The following is a 23842-nucleotide window of genomic DNA, read 5'->3' on the forward strand; positions in this document are numbered from 1 at the left end:
TACTAGTTAAATTCGTTATCTCTTCTGTCGGTTCCAGACCAAAAGAATCAAAGAAATAGAAGTTATTTATAGAGTCTTTGTATAAAGCAGAGTGATGAACTCCGTTTTGATCCGAAGTATGAATATTAGTTATGGCGTAAAGTTTACCTTTCTTATACTTGAGGTCATTAATTTCATCTCGCATGCAATAATAAAATGGTGACACCTTAACTCCTTTGCCCATTTCGTAAGTTGCAAGTTTGTAGTTGTGTCGTTTCCGTATTTATCGAGAAACTGTTCAACCATTTTTAAAAGTCAGTTTTTTGAAGTTCATTTTGATAAAACCTTTCTATGATTTGTTCTTTGTCTTGATCGATTAATTCGTAGGAGGAAATATACTATTTACTTTATCTATCTTAAAACTATTTCATTCGTCCAGTACCCGACGTAGCTCAAACTTGGATTTATATTTGAAATTACGAACTCGATCTCCAACTTTCGAGTGTTGATGGATTTTATGATATTCGGGATGTTTGAGGCTTGTGTGTCACACCTATAGACGAGAGTATTTTGTTTTTGTATTCGTCGACAACAACTGGTAATATTTTAAGCCATTTTTGAGATTTCAATACCCTGAATTTCTTGAATAATTCGTTATTGACGGGTTCTTCCCCTGGCTTGGGGTTATCGTTTTTGTCCAAGCGTAGATCTAACCTGGTGCCTGGACCAGTATAATTATGGCCGGGGAGATGTTTTTCTCTGGGATATTTTGCCCACGGGAATCCAGGGAGAGAACCCAATGACTTTTGAATATCTCCTTAACCGAAATAAGTTTTAGGAGGATAAACATTTATTGAATCTCTCAATAACTACGGCTTTACCTTCGTTATGTGTGCTGTAAATTTCAAACCCCAGAGATTTCACGTTTCTTTTGTAGAATTCGCTTCCTTTATCTACACATAACTTTTGGGGTCGCCTGTCAAATTGTTTCATTATGGTTTCAAATGCGTGTTTGACAGTCAGACCCGGTTTGTTTTTCAAGGGAAAGACCCAAGCATATCTTGTGTAGATGCCAATGACTGTCAAACAATATTTATATCCTCTTTAAACTGGCATGTTGATTAAATCAGCTGACCATATTTCATCTTTATCAAACACTTTGACTTTTAAATAATGTTTGTTTTTTCGAAATTCTTTATGAATCTCATCTGCTATAACCATACCCAATATCAATTTTGCTTTTAAGAGTTTTATGATTAAAGCCCTTTGCATTATCTCTTTGAAAGTTGGATTTGGAATATTTTCAAGTTCGTATATCATTTGTTTGTCTGCTTTGTGTTTGGATGTTATGTCTTTGTTTCTGTATAGTATGTCGTGTTTAAGTGCGGCAGCTTCAACTCTATTGACGGATTCTCCCCCTGGTTTGGGGTTATCGTTTTTGTCCAAGCGTAGATCTAACCTGGTGCCTGGACCAGTATAATTATGGCCGGGGAAATGTTTTTCAGGATTGGCGCTACAGTTTTCAACCGATTCTGCTGAAACTTGGTGTGATCATTGGCATTGATAAGATCTTGGACAAGTTCTAATTTGACGCATTTTCAATGAACGGTTTTTGAGTTATTGCCCTTGACTTTGTTAAAACGTGTTGAAATTTGTTAAAAATAGTTCGTGAGCAGGATTGAAGCTACAGTTTTCAACCGATTCTGATGAAACTTGGTGTGATCATTGGAATTGATAAGATCTTGGACAAGTTCTAATTTGACGCATTTTCAATGAAAGGTTTTTGAGTTATTGCCCTTGACTTTGTAAAAACGCGTCAAAATTTGTTCGTGAGCACAATAGAAGCTACAGTTTTCAACCGATTCTGATGAAACCGAAACTGATGATCATTGAAATTGATAAGATTTCGGAAAAGTTCTAACTTGACGCATTTTCGATAAAATGTTTTTGAGTTAATGCCATTAACTTACGAAAAACGTGTCAAAATTTGTTTGTGAGCACAATAGAAGCTACAGTTTTCAACCAATTCTGATGAAACTTGGTGTGATCATTGGAATTGATAAATCTCAGACAAGTTCTAACAAGAGACATTTTTGATGAACATTTTTTGAGTTATTGCCCTTGACTTTGCAAACACGCGTCAAAAGTTGTTTTTTGCCCTTGATTAGAGCTGTGTGATTTAATTGTTTGTTGTATTTGGGTTATTGATATTGATTTTTAAAAATTTTGTGGAATTATTCAGCATAAATAATTTCTTCAATATGAGAAAATTCGTACTTTAGTCACTAAAGACTGTTTTATTATTTCTGACAGCTGCCAGTGGGCGTATGTTACCTTGCAACGCAAGCTATCTTAATTCCTTTTAGTACCTTAAATGTTCTTGATGATAATGGATAAAATTGTCAATGGCTGATGTGTTGACGAATTGTTGATCTGAAATAATAACATACAGAAACATGTTAAAATTGTCAACCCTTCATCGATGCAAATGTAGAGGCATCAAAAATGTTTTTTTATGTTATTGTTTCAAATTGTGAACCTGTAGTAATAATATTTAGTAACATTACCTATATTTTCCATGTTAAATCCTATATATCCACTTACTAATAAATAGAAAAGGATCCTCATGAACCAAGTTATTATTAGTATTTTCATTTTGGAAGGTGACTTTTGACCTTAAGGAAAAAGGTCAAGGGTCACCTTCCAAAGTGAAAATACATATACTACTCACACCACGTTTCGTCAAAATCCGTCAAGCATTGTGCCTTCTAGTGTTTGAAGGCCTTTTCAAGAACAAGGGCAATAACTCATACTAATTATTTAATTATTTAAATATCTAATTATCTCTTTGAATTTAAATAGGGTTCATCCTTGGTTGATAACAAACACTCACACCAAGTTTCATCAGAATCCATCAAGAATTGCGCCTTGTAGAGTGTTTACGAGTTATTGTGGACGGTCAGGGTGACGACAATATACGCACCCATTTCATATTATTTCCCAAATTATATGATAAGCTGACGATGTTGATTTACTATATTTTTTCTTATCATAATATAACAATTATTGTGGTCAGTTCCCTCTCTTTAAATCATAGAAATGTATTTTTATTAGTTATGTCCCTTGAAGTATTGGAATTGGAGATAATTGTTTTTATAGGCCCACATGAAATGGGGGGTGTATATTGCCATCACCCATATTCGTTATTGCCCTTGACTTAGAAAAACACATTAAATCTGGCTTGTAGGCACCATAGAGACTACAGTTTTTATACGCCCACATGGAAATGTGGACGTATATTGCCGTCGCCCCTGTCCGACCGTCCGTCCTTTCACATTTCTTGTAGGCGCGATAGAGGCTACAGTTTTTATCCGATCTTGATGAAACTTGGTATGCATTTATATATTGATGAGATCTCAGTTATTTCCCTTGACTTAATAAAAACAAATCAAATTTCAATGGTAGGCACGATAGAGACTACAGTTTTTAACCAACCTATATGACCCTAGGTATGCATGTATGCATTGATGAGATCTCACTCGAGTTCGTTATTGGTAACAATCGGATGAAGGGTTTGGTAGTTATTGACTTTGATGATCATTTTATGAACTGTTTCATGTTTTTGCCATGACTTATTTCAAATTTAAGATTAGGCCAACCTTAAAAAATAAATATCTTTGTTGTGGATTTCGAGGGATAAAGTCTTTTACCAGGCTTTTGTACTGAGTCTTTAATGCTGGGTCAACCTTTCCTGCATTTGATCCACAATGACAGCAGACTGTGAGGGATCCCTTCCTGGAACTGTAAAAGGCCCATTCAACAGGACTGGCACACGATATCCCAAGCCTTGAGAAGACAACCCCATCAAAGGGATGACCTGAAAAGCGAGGGAGAGGAAATATCACAAAAACAGATACATGTACTTGTTCAAAGAAAACCCTGGTCTCAAATCAGCAATTTGTTGTTATTGCATACTTGGATAAACAATACTGAAATCTTTGTAATGACTATCATCACCCAATACTGGATCTGGCAACCAATCTGGATCAGAATTGTCAGTTCTTTGGCAGCACTCTTCATCATTACATTTCCATATCTTAAAGACAAAACAAAATTGTTATCTCAGATCCTATACAAGAAATGGAATTCAAGTCCAGGTTAGCTGTAATAAATGAACGCAGAGCAATAGAACGAAGCAGGCAGCAATAATTTCTGATGAATAGAAGTGTAAGAAGCGAAAACACCTTCGTTAAGTAAAAACATGCACTGAGAAAAAGCTTCAAAAATTATTAATGCAGGGATTAACCTAACCTGAAAACAATAATGTCGTTCTCTACAGTGTTTCTCTTTAAAAGCTTCGTACTGTTTTTGTTTTTCACATGCTGTTGTTAAAGTTTCCCTACTTCAAGTTGGTTGTCTATTGAAATGGCTGTCTGCCACACTTTGTTTATGTCTTCAGGTGACGCTGGTGGGTAAACCACAAAGGTTCTCTCTTTCAGCTGCATTCTCTCAGCAATGACTTGTGTAACTGGTGCCATTGATTGCTTCCACTCTTCTTTGATGAAAGCTTCCTTTTTACGAATGCTATCTACAGTATTACACGACTTTAGTGCCTTCTCTACTTCTTCTGAACAGGCAGTCCTTTCAATAGCAACATTCTGTAGGGCAACATTCAGGATTGACATTACCCTTTCAACAGGATTGATATAGCTTTGACCAGGGGCTGTTCTTGCTGCAACTAATAGATCCATATTGGTTCGGTATGTCTGAAAACATGAATCAAAGAGAGTTTCACCGACTCGAATGTTGATCTATGCTCAGGACCACCATCAGTGAAAAGGAGTAAGGTGTTGATATTTCCTCGACGGTCCTCTGGCAGATTATCCCAGTATTGACAGACCTCAGCAGCAAATCTGTTTGTGGAACTCGCCTTACAAACTTGCCGAGTCTTTTAGAGTCAATGACCTCTGTAAAATGATTCTTCAGTTACATCAGGGATACTGATATCAAGTATGACACGAGGTACAATACTTCCTTTCTGTAGAACATCATGATCTAGAGCTGCAAGGCTAATTTCAGTAGGTGCAATAGACTGTTTACCTCTCACACCACTTGATATAGCCAATCCGTGTTCACCGACTGGGATCTTCGCTTTGTCATCAGCACTCATTAGAATGCACCTGTCTACACCAAGGTGTACAGCAAGAGATCTCATATACTTCCATTGGGCAGCAGCATAATGTGCATCAGGATGACTTTGACGGAGCTGTCGAGACTGGACCTTATGCTTGAGATTTACCCGACCAGTGTAGTGTTTGCCACCTCAGAACATGTGTTAGGAGGGGCAAATGATAAGTACGCTGTTGACTCCGATGGAACAGGAACATCATCAGGTAAGCTGAGACTCACTTGTTTGATCAAATCTGGCACAGAAAGAAACTGTGACATATGAGCAACCCCATGCCGTCGATCATCTGTAGCAACCCATTCTTCTATCAATTTATTCAGCACACTGAAGAACTGATCAAAAGTTTCACTAGGGCGACCTTTGTTGAAATGTCTGAGATCTAAGATCATATCTGGTTGCTCAGTAGATATTGCCAGCTTTATCCTCTCATCCATTGCAGGATGCTGGTCAGCACTGGCATCCAAGGTAAGTTGGCTAAACAGTGATCTAAGAACATGGGGTGGGATGCTAGTTTGCAAACATGACATTTCCTGCTCTCATGGCTCAGGTATGATATTCTGGGAGAGATGGTCTCAACAGCTCTAGCAATCTTGCAGACATTGTCATGCATTCATTCTGTGACCTTGAGGCAGGAACCTTCCAGAGAAACACCAATATACCTGTCCCACCACCAGGATCATACCTTAAATCAAACAACCATTAACTAATTTAAGACTTAATGACTGATGTATCACACATGCTTCCACCTTAACTCTTGTATTAGATACCTAAAGTTCAAGGAAAATTGCAAGTCAAAATTCATCCTATGTTTCTGAAATTTCATGTTCATAGATGAATTTCAGATCAATACTGCTGCCCAAGAATAAAATGTAACATTTGCAAGAAACAAATTAATGTATCAACAGGTAAGTTTCACTATCAATACTAACCGGAGAACATCAACAGGAAAAGACAGAGTTATATCTTGTAGAAACCGGTGCTTCTGGTAGGCTGACATGGATTTACAATAGACATCAGGATCAAGATAATGAGGTTGGTAGACTTCACTTGTGACCAAGGAATCCTCTATCATTTGGGTGAGACTTCTTGCAAATACCAAATGGTCCAACTGGGTGGTGTTGTACTGATGCCTTGTCAGAGATCTAAAAGACAAAAGTGAAGAGGCTTACAGTTTACATATCACGATGACAAAATGTGTTAAAATCAATGGTAGTATCAAAAAGGCTACCGAAATTACCGGTAAATCATTGTAAGTCATAAGTAATTATTTGCCATCAGAATAGTCTGAACGTACTATACATGAAGCTTTGGCCTACCAACTACCTGACATGCTGGTATCAACTTTGACTGGTATTCCTGTTGGCGCTGGTTGTGATTATCCAGGTATCAGGCAACTTGCTCCAGAAGTGCTGCAAGGGTCTCTATGCTTGACTTTAAATTCTTATCCCAAGATATGGTCAATGGCTTACTTATCAGAGTAATAAGATTCCTGCTGTGACTCTCAAGGATACATTTAGTAGGTCTTGGCTTAGTTTTCCACTTTTGCCATTGTTGGAACCCATCAAATTTGCCAACATCAAACATGGCAGGAAAATCTTCAGTTATCTCAGATTCTGTTGCTCTTCTCTGTTTTATGATTTCTTTTCTGCCATCAAGATACCACAGCCAATTTGTGAGTAAACGAATGTGATACTGAGTACTGGGTACCATGTCACAGGGGAAAACCAAATCATTACCACATTGCTGGAGAAATGAGTTATGGAGTTGGTCTTTAGCATTCTTTTCTTCTACCTTATCAGCCGACTTTTTCATGGTTCAGTCAGACATCATCATGTTGAAAGCATTCTTTGGCTTTTCAGCTGCATGGCCAGATGTGACATTACCCCCTGGTGTTAAAAGGGGCAAGAAGGTCGACATGTTATTGTCATGGTGATGAGCTGCCGAGGTCGCGCTGCTGCTACTACCACCACTGGCACTAGACATAACATTCTCAAGCGAGAAACTAATGAATTTGATATTGGGAGAAAAGTTCAGGATCTCGATAATCTTTTTGTCGACATCGACCATGCGTGATGTTGATGAGAGGCGCGACGACGAGGACGGCATTTCATCATAAACTTCAACCAACAAACCTGCCGATCCCGATGTGTCATGGCTCTCCGTATCAAGCGTGTAATCGTTCACTAACTTGTCGAACATTTCTCTCAATGACAGGTGCAGTTCAAAACAGAGTGTCAACGGCAGGAGTACCTTGACAGTTATCAGTCATAATGAGATAAACGACGGAGTTCGAACGGCATATTCAGCGTGGTAAACACTGGCCATAGATTACAATAAAATTATAAGAAATGGTCATAATGAGATAAACGACGTAGTTCGAATGGCATATTCAGAGTGGTAAACACTGGTCATAGATTACAATAAAATTATAAGAAATGGTCATAATGTTCGAATGGCATATTCAGCGTGGTAAACACTGGTCCATAGATTACAATAAAATTATAAGAAATGGTCATACTGAGATAAACGACGGAGTTCGAATGGCATATTCAGCATGGTAAGCACCGGTCAAAGATTACAATAAAATTATAAGAAATGGTCATAATTTGGCAGTAGCGTTACACGCTGGATTTATATTCTGTACGGAAATAGGTGGACTTTTTTTACGTTCTCATGCAGGGGATAGGTACGCATAATATTTTTTTTAGTGAAAAACTCCCTCACGGCACTTTTTACGTTATTTCAAAACGACTCGGCCGGGAAATCCGCAACAAAGATATTTTTAAAGTTGGCCTTATTTGAAAATTCATTATTAAGCTACTAACGATTTTGTTATCATTTCTGACAGCTGGTAGTGGGCTGCCTGGCAAGCTATCTTTTCTGATCTTGATGAAACTTGGTATGCATGTATGTATTGATGAGATCCCGGTCAAGTTCGAAATTGGTAATAATTGGATTATTGCCCTTGACTTAGTAAAATTGACGTTTCGATTGTAGGCAACCTACATGAAACTAGGTATGCATGTATATGTTGATGAGATCTCAGTCAAGTTCTTAATTGGTAATAATAGGATGAAGGGTTTCTGAGTTATTGCCCTTGATTTAATAAACACTTGTCAAATTCGGCCTGCAGGCACGATAGAGACTACAGTTTTTATCCAATATCTTGATGAAACTAAATGCATGTATATATTAATAAAATCTCGGTTCACTTTAGAAATTGGTAATAATTGGATGAACCGTTTCAGAGTTATTGCCCTTGTGTGTGCAGCGATGAGACATTGTTCATGTTTGAATTTGATAATTTTATGAACTGTTTCGGATTTTTGCCTTGACTTACAGATGCTTTTCATTATTGAGCCACTAAATATTTTGGCATCATTTCTGACAGCTGGTGTGGTAATTTGTATTGATATGATATTGGGCAAGTTCAAAAATTGATATTTCGATGAACGGTTTTTTAGTTATTGCCCTTGACTTAGGAAAAACGCGTCAAAATTTGTTTCTGAACATTATAGAGACTACAGTTTTCATCTGATTTTAATGAAATTTAGTGTGATCATTTATAATGATGAGATCTTGGTCAAGTTTGAATTTAACAATTTTTCAATGAATGGGGGTGTATATTGCCGTCACCCATGTCCGTTCGTCGGCCCGTCCACAATTGCTCGTTAACAAAATTTGGTGTGAGTGTTCGTAATTACCCCAGGATGAACCCTATTGAAAATCAGAAGAAATGAAGAACACTTAGTATGAGTTGTTGTTCTTAAAAACGTGTTCAATTTTTAGCCCATAAAGGGCACAATTCTTGACGAATTTAGACGAAACTTATATCATCAAAGGTTAAACCCTATTGAAAATCAGAAAAATTGAAAAATATATATTGCCCTTGTTCTTGAAACCGTGTTAAATTTTTAGCTCGTAAACACTTTCGACGGCACAATTCTCGACGAATTTTGACGAATCTTGGTGTGAGTGTTCGTAATCACCTAAGGATGAAACCTATCGAAAATCTGAAGAAACGAACAATATGTAGTAGGAGTTATTGCCCTTGTTCTTGAAAACTAGATCAATTTTTAGCTCGTAAACACTATAGATGGCACAATTCTTGTTGGATTTTGACAAAACTTGCCACAAGTGTTTGTTATCACCCAAGGATAAACCCAATTGAAAATCAGAAAAATCGAGCTATTGACTTTGTTCTTGAAAACGCTTTCAAATTTTAGCTCTTAAACACTAAAAGGCATGATTCTTTCCAGATTTTGACAAAACTTGGTTTTATTGAATATTTGTCTTCTAGAGTTGAGCTAAAAATTAAACACGTTTTCATGAACAAGGGTAACAACAATATTATTTAGTATCGCCCCAAAAAATTCAAAAGAAGTGTATGACTGAAGGTTGAATATTTCATACTGATGATGTTACTGTACTGCCAAATATTTTCATTCAAAATCAAAGCTTCCAGTGGGCGTATATTACCTTTCCTAGCAAGCTATCTTTTTAAAATAAGTGTGATGATTTATGTTGATAAAGGAAATGAAATGAATGGAGTTTTACATCTTTTTATTTATATTGATGAGATCTTTTGACAGATTCTCTCTGAATTATTTGGAAGTTGTTTCCCTTGATATTAGAGCATAGATAACTGACAGTATCATTGAATTCAAACTAATAATATTCCTTTAATACGAGAAAATTTGTACCCTAGTCACTAAAGACTGTTTTATCATTTCGTTGCCAGTGGGCGTGTTACCTTGCCTGGCAGGCTATGTTTGATGTGTCATTGCTATGACAATGCCAGACCCCATTCATGCAGAATCGTAACCAATTTCCTTGGCATAAACCTTGATTAAAGCGATTGGAAATTGGTCTATTTTTGCCATATACTATATCGTAATTAATGTCATTAAAACGAGTTCTTAGTTTCTCCAATGTACTGTATGTCGCATTTTTTACTTGAAATTACGTAAATAAGATTTTGGTCACCGCATGAAAGTAAGTCAATTATGAAAAACGTTTTTCTGGTTTTATTGTTTTAAAGAAGTGAAAAGTAGGTACTTGTACACAGGTACGACACTAAGAACCACCATAAGGTTTTGAGCCAAATCCAGTAGGTAAAGAAGTGGAATCTTGTTTTTGCCGAAGTTGTAATAATGTGTCGTTTTTAATTTTGCGTAAAAATCTTTTGGAATAACCCCTCTCGTAATTTACTAAAAAACTAGGCTGCACGCGGAATCAAAGTCAGTCTGTTGAGTACAAAGCCTTTGGAACCTTGGGATTTGTGAATTGATAATCGCAGAAAATGTACCGGTATTCTTCGGGTTAACGAGCTTTTGAATAAAAGTTGGTGCGTATCATTTTTTTTTCAAGAATACTTTAATATCCGCTTTAGACGTTTGCTGTTAATTTCACTGAAGGATGGGGATTGTTTAATATCTCAAAATATTGCCAAAGAGTTTTCTAATGAATCGGTCCAAAAAATAAAAATATCGTTGAGGAATCTTCCATAATGAAGGGTTTTAAAAGGGGAAATTTGGTATATTTTGCATTCCCACTCAGCCATAAAGATATTCGCATATGGCGCAGATCGTTTGCCCATAGCTGTTCCAGAAGTTTGAAGGTATGTTTTTGCATTGGAAGTAAAGTCATTATGTGTCAATATATTTCAAGGAGTGCTAAAATCTCTTATCTGGTCTTACTTCGGAAGGATTTCTCATAAATGCTTTACGGACACCGTCTAAACCGACATTGTTATCAATTATTATCAATTGATTTTTTCATTAAAGTTGGTAGATGTTTACATGCCAAAGGTAATAAAAAATAATCAATAATTCAGAAACTTGGAACATGACTCACTGGAACAATCAGAAACAATGGGTCTGCCTTTCGGAATTATTTTGATAACGGTCTGATAAGAGTTTCTGGATTCTTATGTATTTCAAGTTCTAACTTGACGCATTTTCGATGAAATGTTTTTGGGTTATTGCCATTAACTTATGAAAAACGCGTCAAAATTTGTTTGTGAGCACAATAAAAGCTATAGTTTTCAACCGATTATGATGAACATTTTTGGAGTTATTGCCCTTGACTTTGTAAACTCGCGGCAAAAGTTGTTTTTTGCCCTTGATTAGAGCTGTGTGATTTAATTGTTTGTTGTATTTGGTTTTCGGGGAAAGGAGGGTTTGATTCTCCCAAATGTACAGGCCTAGGGTGGAGCAGACACTTTATTTAGAAATTAGGATTAAGGGTCTTGATATTGGGTTTTCTTCTGTTCTTATTCTGATCTGAAATTAGAAAAAATAACTCGCCCGATGGGCGAGAAGTATAGTATTTGTTATGTGCTGATTGTTTTTAGTTTACTATGAACAATATTATCATTTAAGTTCTTATTTTTTGAATATGCAACTATCATTTTCTGCTTATAGACATGTGGGAATTTCTCTTGGAGGCTCTTATAGTGGGCATGAACTATCTTGCTTGCTCGATTGCTGGTTGTATTAAACGGGACAACAAAGGGTGGTATGCCTACATTATGATGAATATTTAGTCCTATAGGTCTTGCTGTATTCAATGTCTCAATCTAATGGGCTTCCCTAGATTGACAGAATTTGGTAGTTTCATCTTCGGGCAAGTCAATTTCTATACGCTCAATTGGGATTAGGGCGAGATCGTCTATTGAATGGTCGTCGAGGTTGAAATGATTAGAAACAGGCTTGTCTTTCTTTAATTTGATGTCTGACATATGAGCATTAAAGCGAGTTCGTAGATTATTCTTAGTTTCTCTTACATATTGTTAAGGGCATTTCTTGCATGAAATTAAATATATTACATTCGAATGTTCACATGTTAGATGTTCCTGGATCGGGTACCTTTTATTCGTAGAGTTGCTTACAAAATAATGAGTTTCTGATATAAAGGGACATGTTTTGCATCTACTGGACAAACATGGAGCACTTCTTAAACCTGGAGGTACTTCGGCACAAAGTCTGTTTTTAGCTGCTATCTGTGCTAAGGTGGAATTTTTTATGTTTCGTAAAAACAGTTTTGAGAAAACAATCGTACAGGCTTGGTTGAAATCAGAAGATCTTGTACAAATTCGATGAAATCGTTAAACTTGTGACTTAATTATACCAGAAAAGGTATGTTTTGGGTGAAAGGAGCTTTTGTGCAAGAGTTGATGAGTATCAGTGTCTTTGAAATACACTTTAATATCCAGTTTATTTGTTTCTGCTATGGAATCTCCCTTAAAGACTGTGGTATCGAGAAAGTGTATGCTTTTGTCACTCACGTTTGCGGTTAGTTTGATAGAAGGATGGTGGTTGTTGCGAATTTCAAAGAATTCCCAAAACTGTTCGATAGAATAAGTCCAAACCATAAAAATGCCATCCAAAAAGCGTCCGTAAAATAATGGGTCAAATGGACAGAGGGGCAACACCTCACGTTCCAAATCTGCCATGAAAAGGTTTGCGTACGAAGGGGCGAATCGTTTGCCCATTGCTGTCCCTGAAGTTTGTAAATATGTTTTACCATTAAATGTGAAATCGTTTCGACTAAGACAAATCTCTAAAAGCTGTAGAATTGCATCGTCGGGTCTGTTTGGATCTGGGTTTCTATTAAAAGCTTTACGAACTGCCGTTAAACCAGTAGTGTTATCGATATTGGTATACATAGAAGAAACGTCGATAGAAATTAAAATAGCATTAGAGGGAACTCGAAGATTTTTTATTTTATTGACAAAATCGGTTGTGTCTTTAAGGTAGGCGCGATGTTGACATGCTAGAGGTAGTAAGAAATGATCAATGTATTCTGACACTGCATATGACTCACTACCACAGTCAGATATAATCGGGCGGCCTTTAGGGATTTTATTCGGGATAAACCACTCCTTGGTTGGATTCTTATGGATTTTAGGCAAAGTGTACAAATGTCTCTCGCGACAATCAGGTTTGGCAGACAGATAGTCATATTGTTTCTGTTTGAGATAACTAGTTTTGACTAAATCGGCAAGAATATTGTTAATCATGTTAGCAGTTTCTTTGAAAATTGGTTTTGGTAAAATAAATGGCATAATGTTTAGGATTATTCAGTTGATTCTCTGCTTCTGAAACGTAATCCTCCCTATTCAGAATGACACAACATGAACCCTTGTCACTCTTTTTAATAACAATGCTATCGTCTTTCTTAAGTAAGTTTAACGCTTCACGTTCCACTCGTGTGAGATTAGGCTTTTCGTGTGTTATGGAAAGGTTCACTGTTTGGCTATTCATACTCGCAAATGATTTCAATATTTCAGGATGGATGGCGGCCTGAGGGGGTGTCCACGTGGATTTAGGAATAAACATTGTTCTAGCACCACGTGGGGTTGGTTTCGGAAAAAATATAGTGCAGCTAAGATTTCGTTGAAATCGTTCAATGGATGGTCGGAGATAATTCAAGTTAGCTATCTTTGGTGTGGGAATAAATTTAAGTCCACGGTCTAAGATTGAATGCTGAAGGGGTGTGAGAATTTTGCGGCTCAAGTTAACTACAGTTTGGCCTAGCGGTGGCCTCTCAGTATTTTTATCCCCAGTAATTAGTTTAAAGACTTACTCGATGCTTGAAGCCGGTGTATCCAAAACAAATAAATGCTGTTTGCTGTTTCTGGAGACCAATGAAGATTATCAACTGGTTCGAATTCTTCTTCGTAGGGTGGTAAGATTGTTGCGCTGTTGATACTGGACTCCATCATCATGTTGTTGAGAGTGCTGAGTTTCTGTTGTGCTTTCTTCGAGATTTTATTTGAAATGGGTATACATGTGAAGAGGATCTTGGAGTTTGGGAAGGTTTTGTTGGCTGTGGCGATTAATTGCTGGGCTTGGTTAAAGGAGGTCTTTGGTAGCTGATCACGGTTGTTGAGGCCTACATGAAGAATAGTAGTAGGTTTGGGATCATGGTCGTATGATTCCAGGATTGACTGTATGTGATGGATTTGGGCACCGGGGTAAGAATGTATTTCAATGTCTGAACTGGTTTTGGTAATTCGATTCAGGTTAGATGATCCAATAATTAAGGTAGATTTCTTTAGAGCGGATAGCTTCCATAATGATTTGTCCTTGGTTTGGTGATAATACGGTTTGGTAGCGGATATAATGGTCGTCGACGGTGTGATTGGTACTGGTTTGGTAGTTGTTAGAATTGTAGCATTGGGAACGGACTGGGATCTGGTTCGAGGGGGGGAAGGTCTGGATATACGTCTCGACTTCGATGGAGACTGAGGGGTGGTTTGCTGGTCCAAAAACGCACAGAAGAGAGAAAGGTTGGCGGATCCTAGATCACGTGGTGAAGATTCAGATGGTGTGGAAGGGGAAGACGAGTCTGAAAGTGAAAAGAGAAGGGGAGTGCCCTCTCTACGAGAGCGTTTACCTATGTCTGCTGGACTAGGAGTAGGTGAACTTCGGGCTCGTTTAGGGGTTTGGTTCGGCAGCGTCGTGGCTCTAGATGGTGCAGATGTAGTGTCCATTTCAGTTGGTAGAGATATGGTTACTCTGGTTTTTGTTTCGTTGATTGTTAGGTAGAACTTGGTGATTACAGCTTGAGTGAGACGTTTCCCATAGGAGCGGCGGGCCCAGGACAGGGCATGAGAAACGATGCGGTCGACGGCAGCTGATGATAAAGACTTGGTACGAATGGTGGTCAGCTTCTCTTGAAGTGTGGTTTGGTAATGGTCGATCAGGACCTGCGTAACCTTAGAGAGCCATGTCCGGTTGATTCGCGTCAACAGCTGATGTTTTCATTGCTGGACGGATAAAACTATCCAACTCAGAGACTTTGCGTTTGAAGGTAAACGCTGATTGGCCTTGCTGTTGAAGGGTAAGGATTGCCAAATGATGGAGGCACTGCAAAACTTGGAAGAACACCTTCACAAAGGGTTCTTCCTCCTTATGAGTGGGGACTGGTTGGCGTCGGTGGGCTGGTAGTCGTTTCTGTTGTTGGTCAGGTCGATGGTTACCTCTTGATTGGTAGGTGTTGTAGGTAGGTCGGCAATGGGGTGGGATATAGCTGGATGGGTTGGTTGGTGGTCGGCGATCGGTAGGTGGTAGAGGTCGATGGAAGACAGGGCCGTTGTAGGGTACGTGATATTGGTTTGGTTGACGATTAGTGTTTCTATGTCTGGCTTCTTGCCAGTGGTTGTTGTAGTTGGGGAGCATAATGAAAATAACTTGAGGTTAGAAAGGATATGTACAGCGGATGTAACAGGAGGAAACTGTATATGCTAGCGTGAAAATGTGGGGATCAAATTATGCAAATAAGTCAAACTGGGTTTGGGGATATATAAAGTAAAATGAAAGTCATGATGAAAAATGCAAAAATATATATTTAGGTGATAAATGACGCTAACAATGGTGTGAAAAATTATAACAAGTAAAACAAAAACTTACGCAATTGACACGAACCGGTTTTCGAAATATTATCCTTTTTCAAGTGTCGAGGAATGGTGGGCGTATGTTACCTTGCATCGCAAGCTATCTTTCAAGTTCTTTAAAGCTCTACGTTCAAAATTGGTTAATATTAATAATTTTTGTTTTCAACAAATTTGGTACGCTTATCGCAGACAAGAGGTTCACGAAAGAAAAAATTGAGTTAAAATATTCGCTGGATTTCTTGAACCGACAATAAAATTGGTGAAATAGACAACGGTTTTACTGTAAGAATATAAGTCAAACCGCAATCCAAATTTTTTCTTCAATCAACGGGAGAATATTTACGCGACTAAGATTTAATATTGTTAAGCCTAACTTTAAAATACTTCCTCCAGCGCCTAGTTTAATAGGGAGACCCATTTATCAAAGATACTTCTAGCAGTGGAGCTCATCCAGTGGACGTGATTGGAGCAAACTTCGACCATTCCATTGAATCTTGGGATGCTAGTGGCTATAGGTGAAGGTTTATGGTAGATGAGATAATTATTATTATGATTCTCTGTAGCATGGGGTTCAACTCTTTGGAGGCTAGGGGAAAAAGGTATCTGGGTTTGGTTTGGCTAGGTTTAAAAGTTCCTAAATCTGTTTGTAGATGATCTCATCTGTCTCCTGTCTGTTGTTAATAACTTTCTTCGGTACGTCTGTCAGCTTTAAATAGAGTGTTGGATACGGGTATGATTCGGCTCGAGTGTTGAGGTTTATTTCAGGTACACGAGAGATATTGGATGAACCGATGATCAGGATAGGTTTCAGGATTTCCGGAAGGCTCCAGTCAGATTTTATATTGTCATGGTAGTTTATTGGCTGGTTTGTGGCCTAAGCTAAGGCGTCGTCTGGTACCAACTATTTCTCGGGGTGTTTTTGGGGTAGATTTAGGTGTCCTTTGTTGGCTATTGGCTGGGGTTATTGGTGACTGAGGTAAAGGTGGTTAGGGGTTTGATGTTAGCATTGTGTCTTTTTGGAGTTGGTAGAATTACACATGAAAAGTGGTCTTAGCAGCTCAGCAAATTGATTTGTAAATGGTAGTGGCTTGCTAGTAAATGGAGTAGATTCTACAGTGTCCACAATCATGAGGTTTTCCGAAATCTTGTTTTTACTTAAAGTGTTTTCAAACCTTGGTAAACCTTTGGCCTTCTGTTTATCTCAAGAGAGTTTTAAAATTTTACTGATAATCTCCTGTAAAAAATAGCATTTCTTCAGAAAACTATTATAATTCACCCAATAACCTCTTTTGTGTGTTTGACCAATGTCTTGTACTTTTATTATTATACACCTGCATGAAATGTGGAGCCAGTGGCTTGTGAAAGGTATTATTTTGAATGACTTAAGGGGCCTCAGCACTCCAGGCCTTGCCTCAAAGAAACACTCTGTATTTTTGTTAATCAAAGCTGTCATTGAGAATAAATAACCTTGCCTGGAGCTCTAAAAAAATAACTTTCTGTATTATGCTTTATTTTGTATTTACAGTTTCAACAGAATTGATATACCTCCTTATGAGTCTTACGAGAAATTCTATGGAAAGTTAACTTGTGCAGTGGAAGAAACCTGTGGTTTTGCTGTTGAGTGAAAGAGAAGCCTGTGTAAGAATATTTCCAACAAAATGATATTAGTCCCAGAATTGTATTATATTTTTGATATGAAAAGGATTTATATTTGTACAAAGAGTAATCACTGAATTAGCATTACTTTCATGTTCATTGATGTAAAGTCCCAATATATTTGTACATGTATTTCATTAAAATTTCATTTAAAATGTGACCTGTATAGAAATATATTTTTTTTTTAGCAAGTTAGATGCTACAGTTTCTATCCAGTTTTTCTATCCAGATATTTAATAGTTTAGAATTTGAAAATGTTTCCCTCATTGTTATTTTGAGTTTTTGTGTTTTCCTTTTTGGTCAAAACAGCATTTTGGCACATTTGAAGCTTGAGTCTCATAGAAGACCAAAGAGTCCAATATTGCTTATTAATCTTTTATCCTTAATGATTAATTCTTACTCCTTCATTTTTGGTGATTTTTCTTTTTGTTCTTTTAATCAATAATTTGTCTAATTATATTTCTAAAATTAAATCCACAGTGACGTTGATAATTTGATGTATTTTGTTTATGCTTTTGTGGAAAAACTGAGCATAACTGACTGTAAATTGAGGAGATATTCATACATAGTTTTTATACGCCCACACCTCCCTATGTGGACGTATATTGTCGGCACCCCTGTCTGTCCGCCAACATTTTCTTGTAAACGCTCTAAAAACTAGATTTTTTGATGGAATCAAATGAAATTCGGTAGGTGTAAACATATTCATAAAACGAAGATAAAGTTCGAATTTGAGCTATTTTCGACCGTTAAAAGCAGAGTTATTGCCCTTGCCCCAAAATCTTGAATATTTACCATCCGCATGCCGTGGTGGGCGTATATGGCTGTGGTCCACTATCTTTGATCTATTAATGGATTATTACTTAGTTCTATGGATTTATTGAGGGATTCTGTTGTATAGTTATAACACCAGGTAACTTCACTGAAAAACAAACACTCATTTTGGCCAATTTTTTTATCATCATATTTTTTAATATAGTCTTAATGACATCGTGTTTTCGTAGCAAAACCCCTTTAGCGCCAGTACTAAAAGGCTTGCTAAGAAGTCAATTGATTTTTATGGGAAAAAACTGTCTTGTTGATAAACACAAATCTGTTTGCAGATACACATATGCATATCATCAGGAATTTGATTAGAAACAGAATAAGCGAAACAAAATGAACCGGAAGTGTATATCAAGCCTCCATTTTTGTTTAGCTTAACATTTCTTAAAATCGATATTTCTCCCTCATTTTTTTTTATGTGATTTGCATGGTTTTGGTACCAATCAAAACCTTGGATTCCGTGATAACCAAATTTTGAAATTTGATTTTGCCTTCTTTTTATTTTTTAATGAAAATTTTCAGATTGGTTCAATATTTAAGGCTTTTTATCTCGAGACCCTGAAGTCTTATGACCTTGAGTTTCATATGGCTTCTACGATATCTATCAACCGGTACCTTAAAGGGGTATTCCGCTTTCTTGTTAAAAGTTTTTAATATCAAAAACGTCGTAAATTATACCTGAAAATATTTCTTAAGTATGCTATTTATATCTATGTGTCTCTTGATCAAATTGAATTTGAAAGGGTAAATTAAAAACGGAGAGTACTAATTGTTAATTAAGCAGTTTGGCCTAGCTTTGGTGTTTTGCTTTATAACAGCTCGATATTATCAGTTGAAGCCTTTAGAATATGTACGACACATATGTCTCTACAATTAGGCGTTTATTTTATTCAAATCCATTTCTAACAGCTTACAAAATGCAAAACGAACTTTAAAACCTTACGTAAAGTTTTTAAATATTTTTGGCGTTTAAACGGCTGGATTGTTAGATTTTGTTGTTTTAATAACTGTGATGGCAGTGTGGAATTTGATTTTTACTGCCCCATCCCATTTTAAAAGACTTAACAATTCTGTTGATTATTTACAATAATTTCGTTTTGTTTTATTCTAATACAACTATAACAATCAATCAGTGGAGGCGATCATTTGGTAAATCAAGTTAGTCCATTATGTTAATTTGGTCTGTTGGTACGTTGATTACGAAGAAATGGAATGTACCAAATAGAAGTCAAAGTTTTCCCGATGAATATAAAAAGGCTAGAAAACCTCTTTACAATCGACATCTTAATATTGGATTATTTGGTTTTCTATAGAGTCCTATGTGAATTCGCAGTTGGCAGTGTTTAGTTGAATGGTTTTTATACGCCACATGCAAATGTGGAGGTATATTGCCGTCGCCCATGTTCGTCTATTCGCATTTCTTGTTGGCACAATAGAGTCTACAGTTTTTATCCTATCTTGATGAAACTTGGTATGAATGTACAGTAGTAGAACTTATATTCGTTCACACAAGGATTCATAACCGAATTTCTTCCAATAAAAAACGAAAAAAAAAATTTTTTTATGTCTTAGATGTTTCTTTAGATATTCAATAAAATAATTAAAAGTGGTTTGTTTCTTTTTTTTAATAAATCCCTCATTTTGACCCATATTTTATCTTCGTTACTTTTTTCGTTATCAACTCAAATGCGTCCACTATTTTCGTGTTTTGCCAGAGATCAAAGATAGTCTATCTATTCCATTAAAAATAATTGATCTATAAATAAGTCAGAAAAACACGTTTTATTGATACCCAGTAGTATAATTTTCTTTTCGTATTATTTATCTCAAATATCAATTCACATAACTATTTTTCTTTGAGTGACTAAAAAAATAAGGAAAAGGTAAGAGTGTTAAAAATGCATTGAAACAATATAAGATTATTGCCATCTTTGTTCCATGGATTTGTTCTGCTGACATGGAATCCGCTAGTTTGTCACGTGACATTGCCCACTGGAATATATTCTAGCAGACAACACTCTGAATTCCAATTACAGTTTTTGATTATATGGAAGTTATAATTGAATAGTAAATATGCGTTAAATGTGGCTACAGTTTTTATCCGATCTTGATGAAATATGGTATATATGCTTGTAGGCCTATATAGGCTATGAGATCTCGGTCTAGTTCAAATTTGTAAAAAAGCGAATAGTTTCAGAGTTATTGCCCTTGACTAAATTAACACGTCAAATGTGGCTTGTATATAGACACAATAGAGGCTGCAATATTTATCCGACCATTTTGAAACTGTGTTGGCATACCTAGATCACTTGGCTTCGTACAAACGCGTCAAATTTGGCTTGTAGGCACGATACAGTTACCAGGTAAAGATGAATATTTTTTGGTTTGGACTTATTCTATCGAACAGTTTTGGGAATTCTTTGAAATTCTCAACAACCACCATCCTTCTATCAAACTAACGGCAAACGTGAGTGACAACAGCATAGACTTTCTCGATACCACTATCTTTAAGGAGATTCCAAAGCAGAAACAAATAAACTGGATATTAAAGTGTATTTCAAAGAAACTGATACTCATCAACTCTTGCACAAGAGCTCCTTTCACCCAAAACATACTTAGCGAGATGGTTTTGATAGCTGGTTCAAATCCTATAGAAACCATTAAATACCCTGGGGAATTTGACATATCCTCTATCCAAAATCTTAATCCTATAACCCCCTCATTAGATAGAATAATTAACGAAAAATAACAGAGCATATTAAACACTTCCTTTACCTGCAAATTATTTCCTTGAATGATTAACATCCGGTTTATAGCCTCGTTTTCACAGAGTTCTTTTTATAGAAACTTCTTGTTTGGAAAAACAGACCACAATTTCTTCGTTAAATTAACTCATTTAAAAGTAGGATGAGTTTAATTTTAAAACACGAACAACACAAATTCGAAGATTATTCAGTCGAAGGTATCATCAATATTTTCTCTAGGTAAACAAATAATTCCAAAAATACCTAGCTTTGTTTCAAACAACAAATCACTTATTTCATCCGCAGCTACAGCTATAGGATCTCACGCTGTGAAACAATCTGACGAGTTGAAAGAATTACAGCTAATAAGAGACTGCGAAACAGGAGATTAGAAGAAAGGAAAGGAAAAGGTTTTTAAGTTATAGGATAAAAATGATAGTCACTCACGCTCCAAATCCCTATTTCGGTTCAGATATTCAAAAGTCATTGGGCTCTCTCCCTGGTTTTCCATGGGCAAAATATCCCAGAGAAAAACATCTCCCGGTCATAATTACACTGGTCCAGGTACTAGGTTAGATCTGCGATTAGATGAAAACGATAAACCCAAACCGGGTGAAGAACCAGTCAATAGAGTTGATGCCGCTGTAATCATAAAACTGTTAAAAGCAAAGATGAAATTCATAAAGAATTTAGAAAAACTAAAAACTTTTTAAAAGTTAAAGTATTTGAAAAAAGATGAAATATGGTCAGCTGATTAAATTAATATGAAGTCGAAAGAGGATATAAATATTGCTGAACAGTTATATATCTATATACAATGTGCTTGGATTATTCCTTTAAAAAAACAGGATTATCAATCAAACATGCTTTTGAAACGATTATGAAACATAGAAAACCCCAAAAGTTATGGGTAGATAAAGGAAGCGAATTTTATAATAAAAATATGAAATCAATTTGAAATTTACAGTACTCATAAGGGAGGGAAAAGCTGTTGTAGTAGAAAGATTTAACAGGACGCTTAAATCAAAACTTTTAAATAAATTCACAGAACTAAAGTCTCAAAAATGGTTAAAGATTTTACCCACTGTAGTATCGGAATATAATAATAAAATTCATTCTTCCATCGGTGTTTCTCCAATGGAAGCTAGTCAAAATCCAGATATTATAAAGTTTTCTTCTGTCCTTAATAATTTTGGAAATGAAATAAATAATTTAAATATTAAACCCAAATTTAAAGTTGGAGATCGCGTTCGTATTTTCAAATATAAAAGTAAATTTGAAAAAGGTTCCGTTGGATACTGCACAAACGAAATATTCATCGTTGATAAAGTAAACACCACATCACCTCCAACATATGAATTAATCGATCAAGACAAAGAACAAATCATAGGTAGGTTTTATCAAAACGAACTTCAAAAAACTGACTTTTAAAAATGAATATCTTTCTCGATAAATATGGAACTGATACAACCACAAACTTTCAACTTATGAAGAGATGGGCGAATGAGTTAAATAGTTCACCGTTTTATTATTGTATGAGAGATGAAATAAATACTCTCAAGAATAAGAAAGGTAAATTTTATGCTATAACAAATATACATACTTCCAATCAAAAAGGAGTTCATCATTCTGCTTTGTACAAAGACTCTTCAAATAACTTATATTTTTTTTATTCTTTTGGATTAGAACCCACTGAAGAGATAGTGAAATTACCTGGACAAAAGTTTTGTGGGCAGCTTTCACTTTGGGTTTTATATCAGTTGAGTTTAGGAAAACAACAGTTTGAAGAAATTATAATAAATTTAACTTAATAAAAATGGTGAACAAGTTTGGATTAGGTTCTTTATCTTTAGAAACTAAAAAAACCTAACACTACAGCATGGATAAATAAAGCAAATCGGAGACACTCTTCAAGGTGATTTAGATATGAACAATTTCAAAGTAACTAATTTAAAATCTCCGGAAAATGATAATGACGCTGTTCACAAGAAATATTTACGGGATTAAATAAATTCAATTGAAGTAAATAAAAACCATTTAGACGATAAAATAAGTAATGTGAAAAGATTCTTCAAACGTCAACTAAATAATACAATTTTTATTAATGATACTAAACTACAGCAAGAGGTAGCAGGTTTAATAAGTTTTATTCAAAAACAATTGGTCAACGTAGTGAACAAAACTGAGTTACAAAATTTAATTTCATTAATATCTAAATTAGATGATTGTATCTGCAGTGCGTTTAGATAGGGGTGGGTGGTCGTTAATTCATCCTGGCAAACAGCAACTTGGTTACCAAAACACCATATATATTTTAACTAACAATCTTTATTTAATAGTTTCATCAAAACTAGACCATATGCTGAACGTAGACAACAATGATGATATGTAACTACAGCCATATCAGTTTTTAGTTGTAATTCTTCCTTTTTCAACTGTATTTCCAACAATTTCATATCCAAATCTTGTTTCTGTTTTAGGTGAGCAACTCTTTCAGTTAATTCTAATCGTCTCTGTTCTTCAATAATCCTTTGTTGTTGGATGGAGCTAGTTCTAGAACGCCTACTATTTCTACTTTGAGCATGTGACCTAACAGACCCCCCAATTTGAGATATACTATCATCTGGAGTGATATCGTTATGAACATTCGGTGTCCCATAACTGAAACTACCTGTTTCTAAACTTATGTTACCTGAGCGTACATTGGAGTCAGCAGCTGAAAGCCATAACTGTAAATCACTTGATTGATTCATAATAACGGACAATGAACAGATAATACACCTTAAAAAGATAAACAGAGTTAACATGCATACAATTTTACAAGTTTTTGTATATAAAATATAATATTTAGCTTCAAAAACTAATTTCAGTTCTTATTTCTTCTTTAAAGTCTAAGGTAATATTTAAAAACCAGTTACCAATCACCAGTTAAACTTCTTAATTACGTTAATAACAATGTATCTGCAGTGCGTTGAGATAGGGGTGGGTGGTCGTTAATTCATCCTGGCAAACAGCAACTTGGTTACCAAAACACCATATATATTTTAA

General features: G+C 36.0%; 1 protein-coding gene across 1 annotated transcript in view; it reads left to right on the forward strand.

The window, feature by feature from the left end:
* The window catches only part of LOTGIDRAFT_117784 (hypothetical protein), a gene marked incomplete at both ends in the record, with an annotated part of 68920 nt that extends 51726 nt beyond the window's left edge, over positions 1–17194 (forward strand). The window contains one exon of the mRNA XM_009056246.1: positions 17095–17194. Coding sequence (XP_009054494.1) covers positions 17095–17194 — 100 coding nt within the window. The remainder of the gene's footprint in view (positions 1–17094) is intronic.
* Between the last annotated feature and the right edge of the window lie 6648 nt (positions 17195–23842).

The sequence above is a fragment of the Lottia gigantea genome (genome assembly GCF_000327385.1).
Source record: "Lottia gigantea unplaced genomic scaffold LOTGIsca_27, whole genome shotgun sequence".
In the NCBI taxonomy this organism is placed as follows: domain Eukaryota; kingdom Metazoa; phylum Mollusca; class Gastropoda; family Lottiidae; genus Lottia; species Lottia gigantea.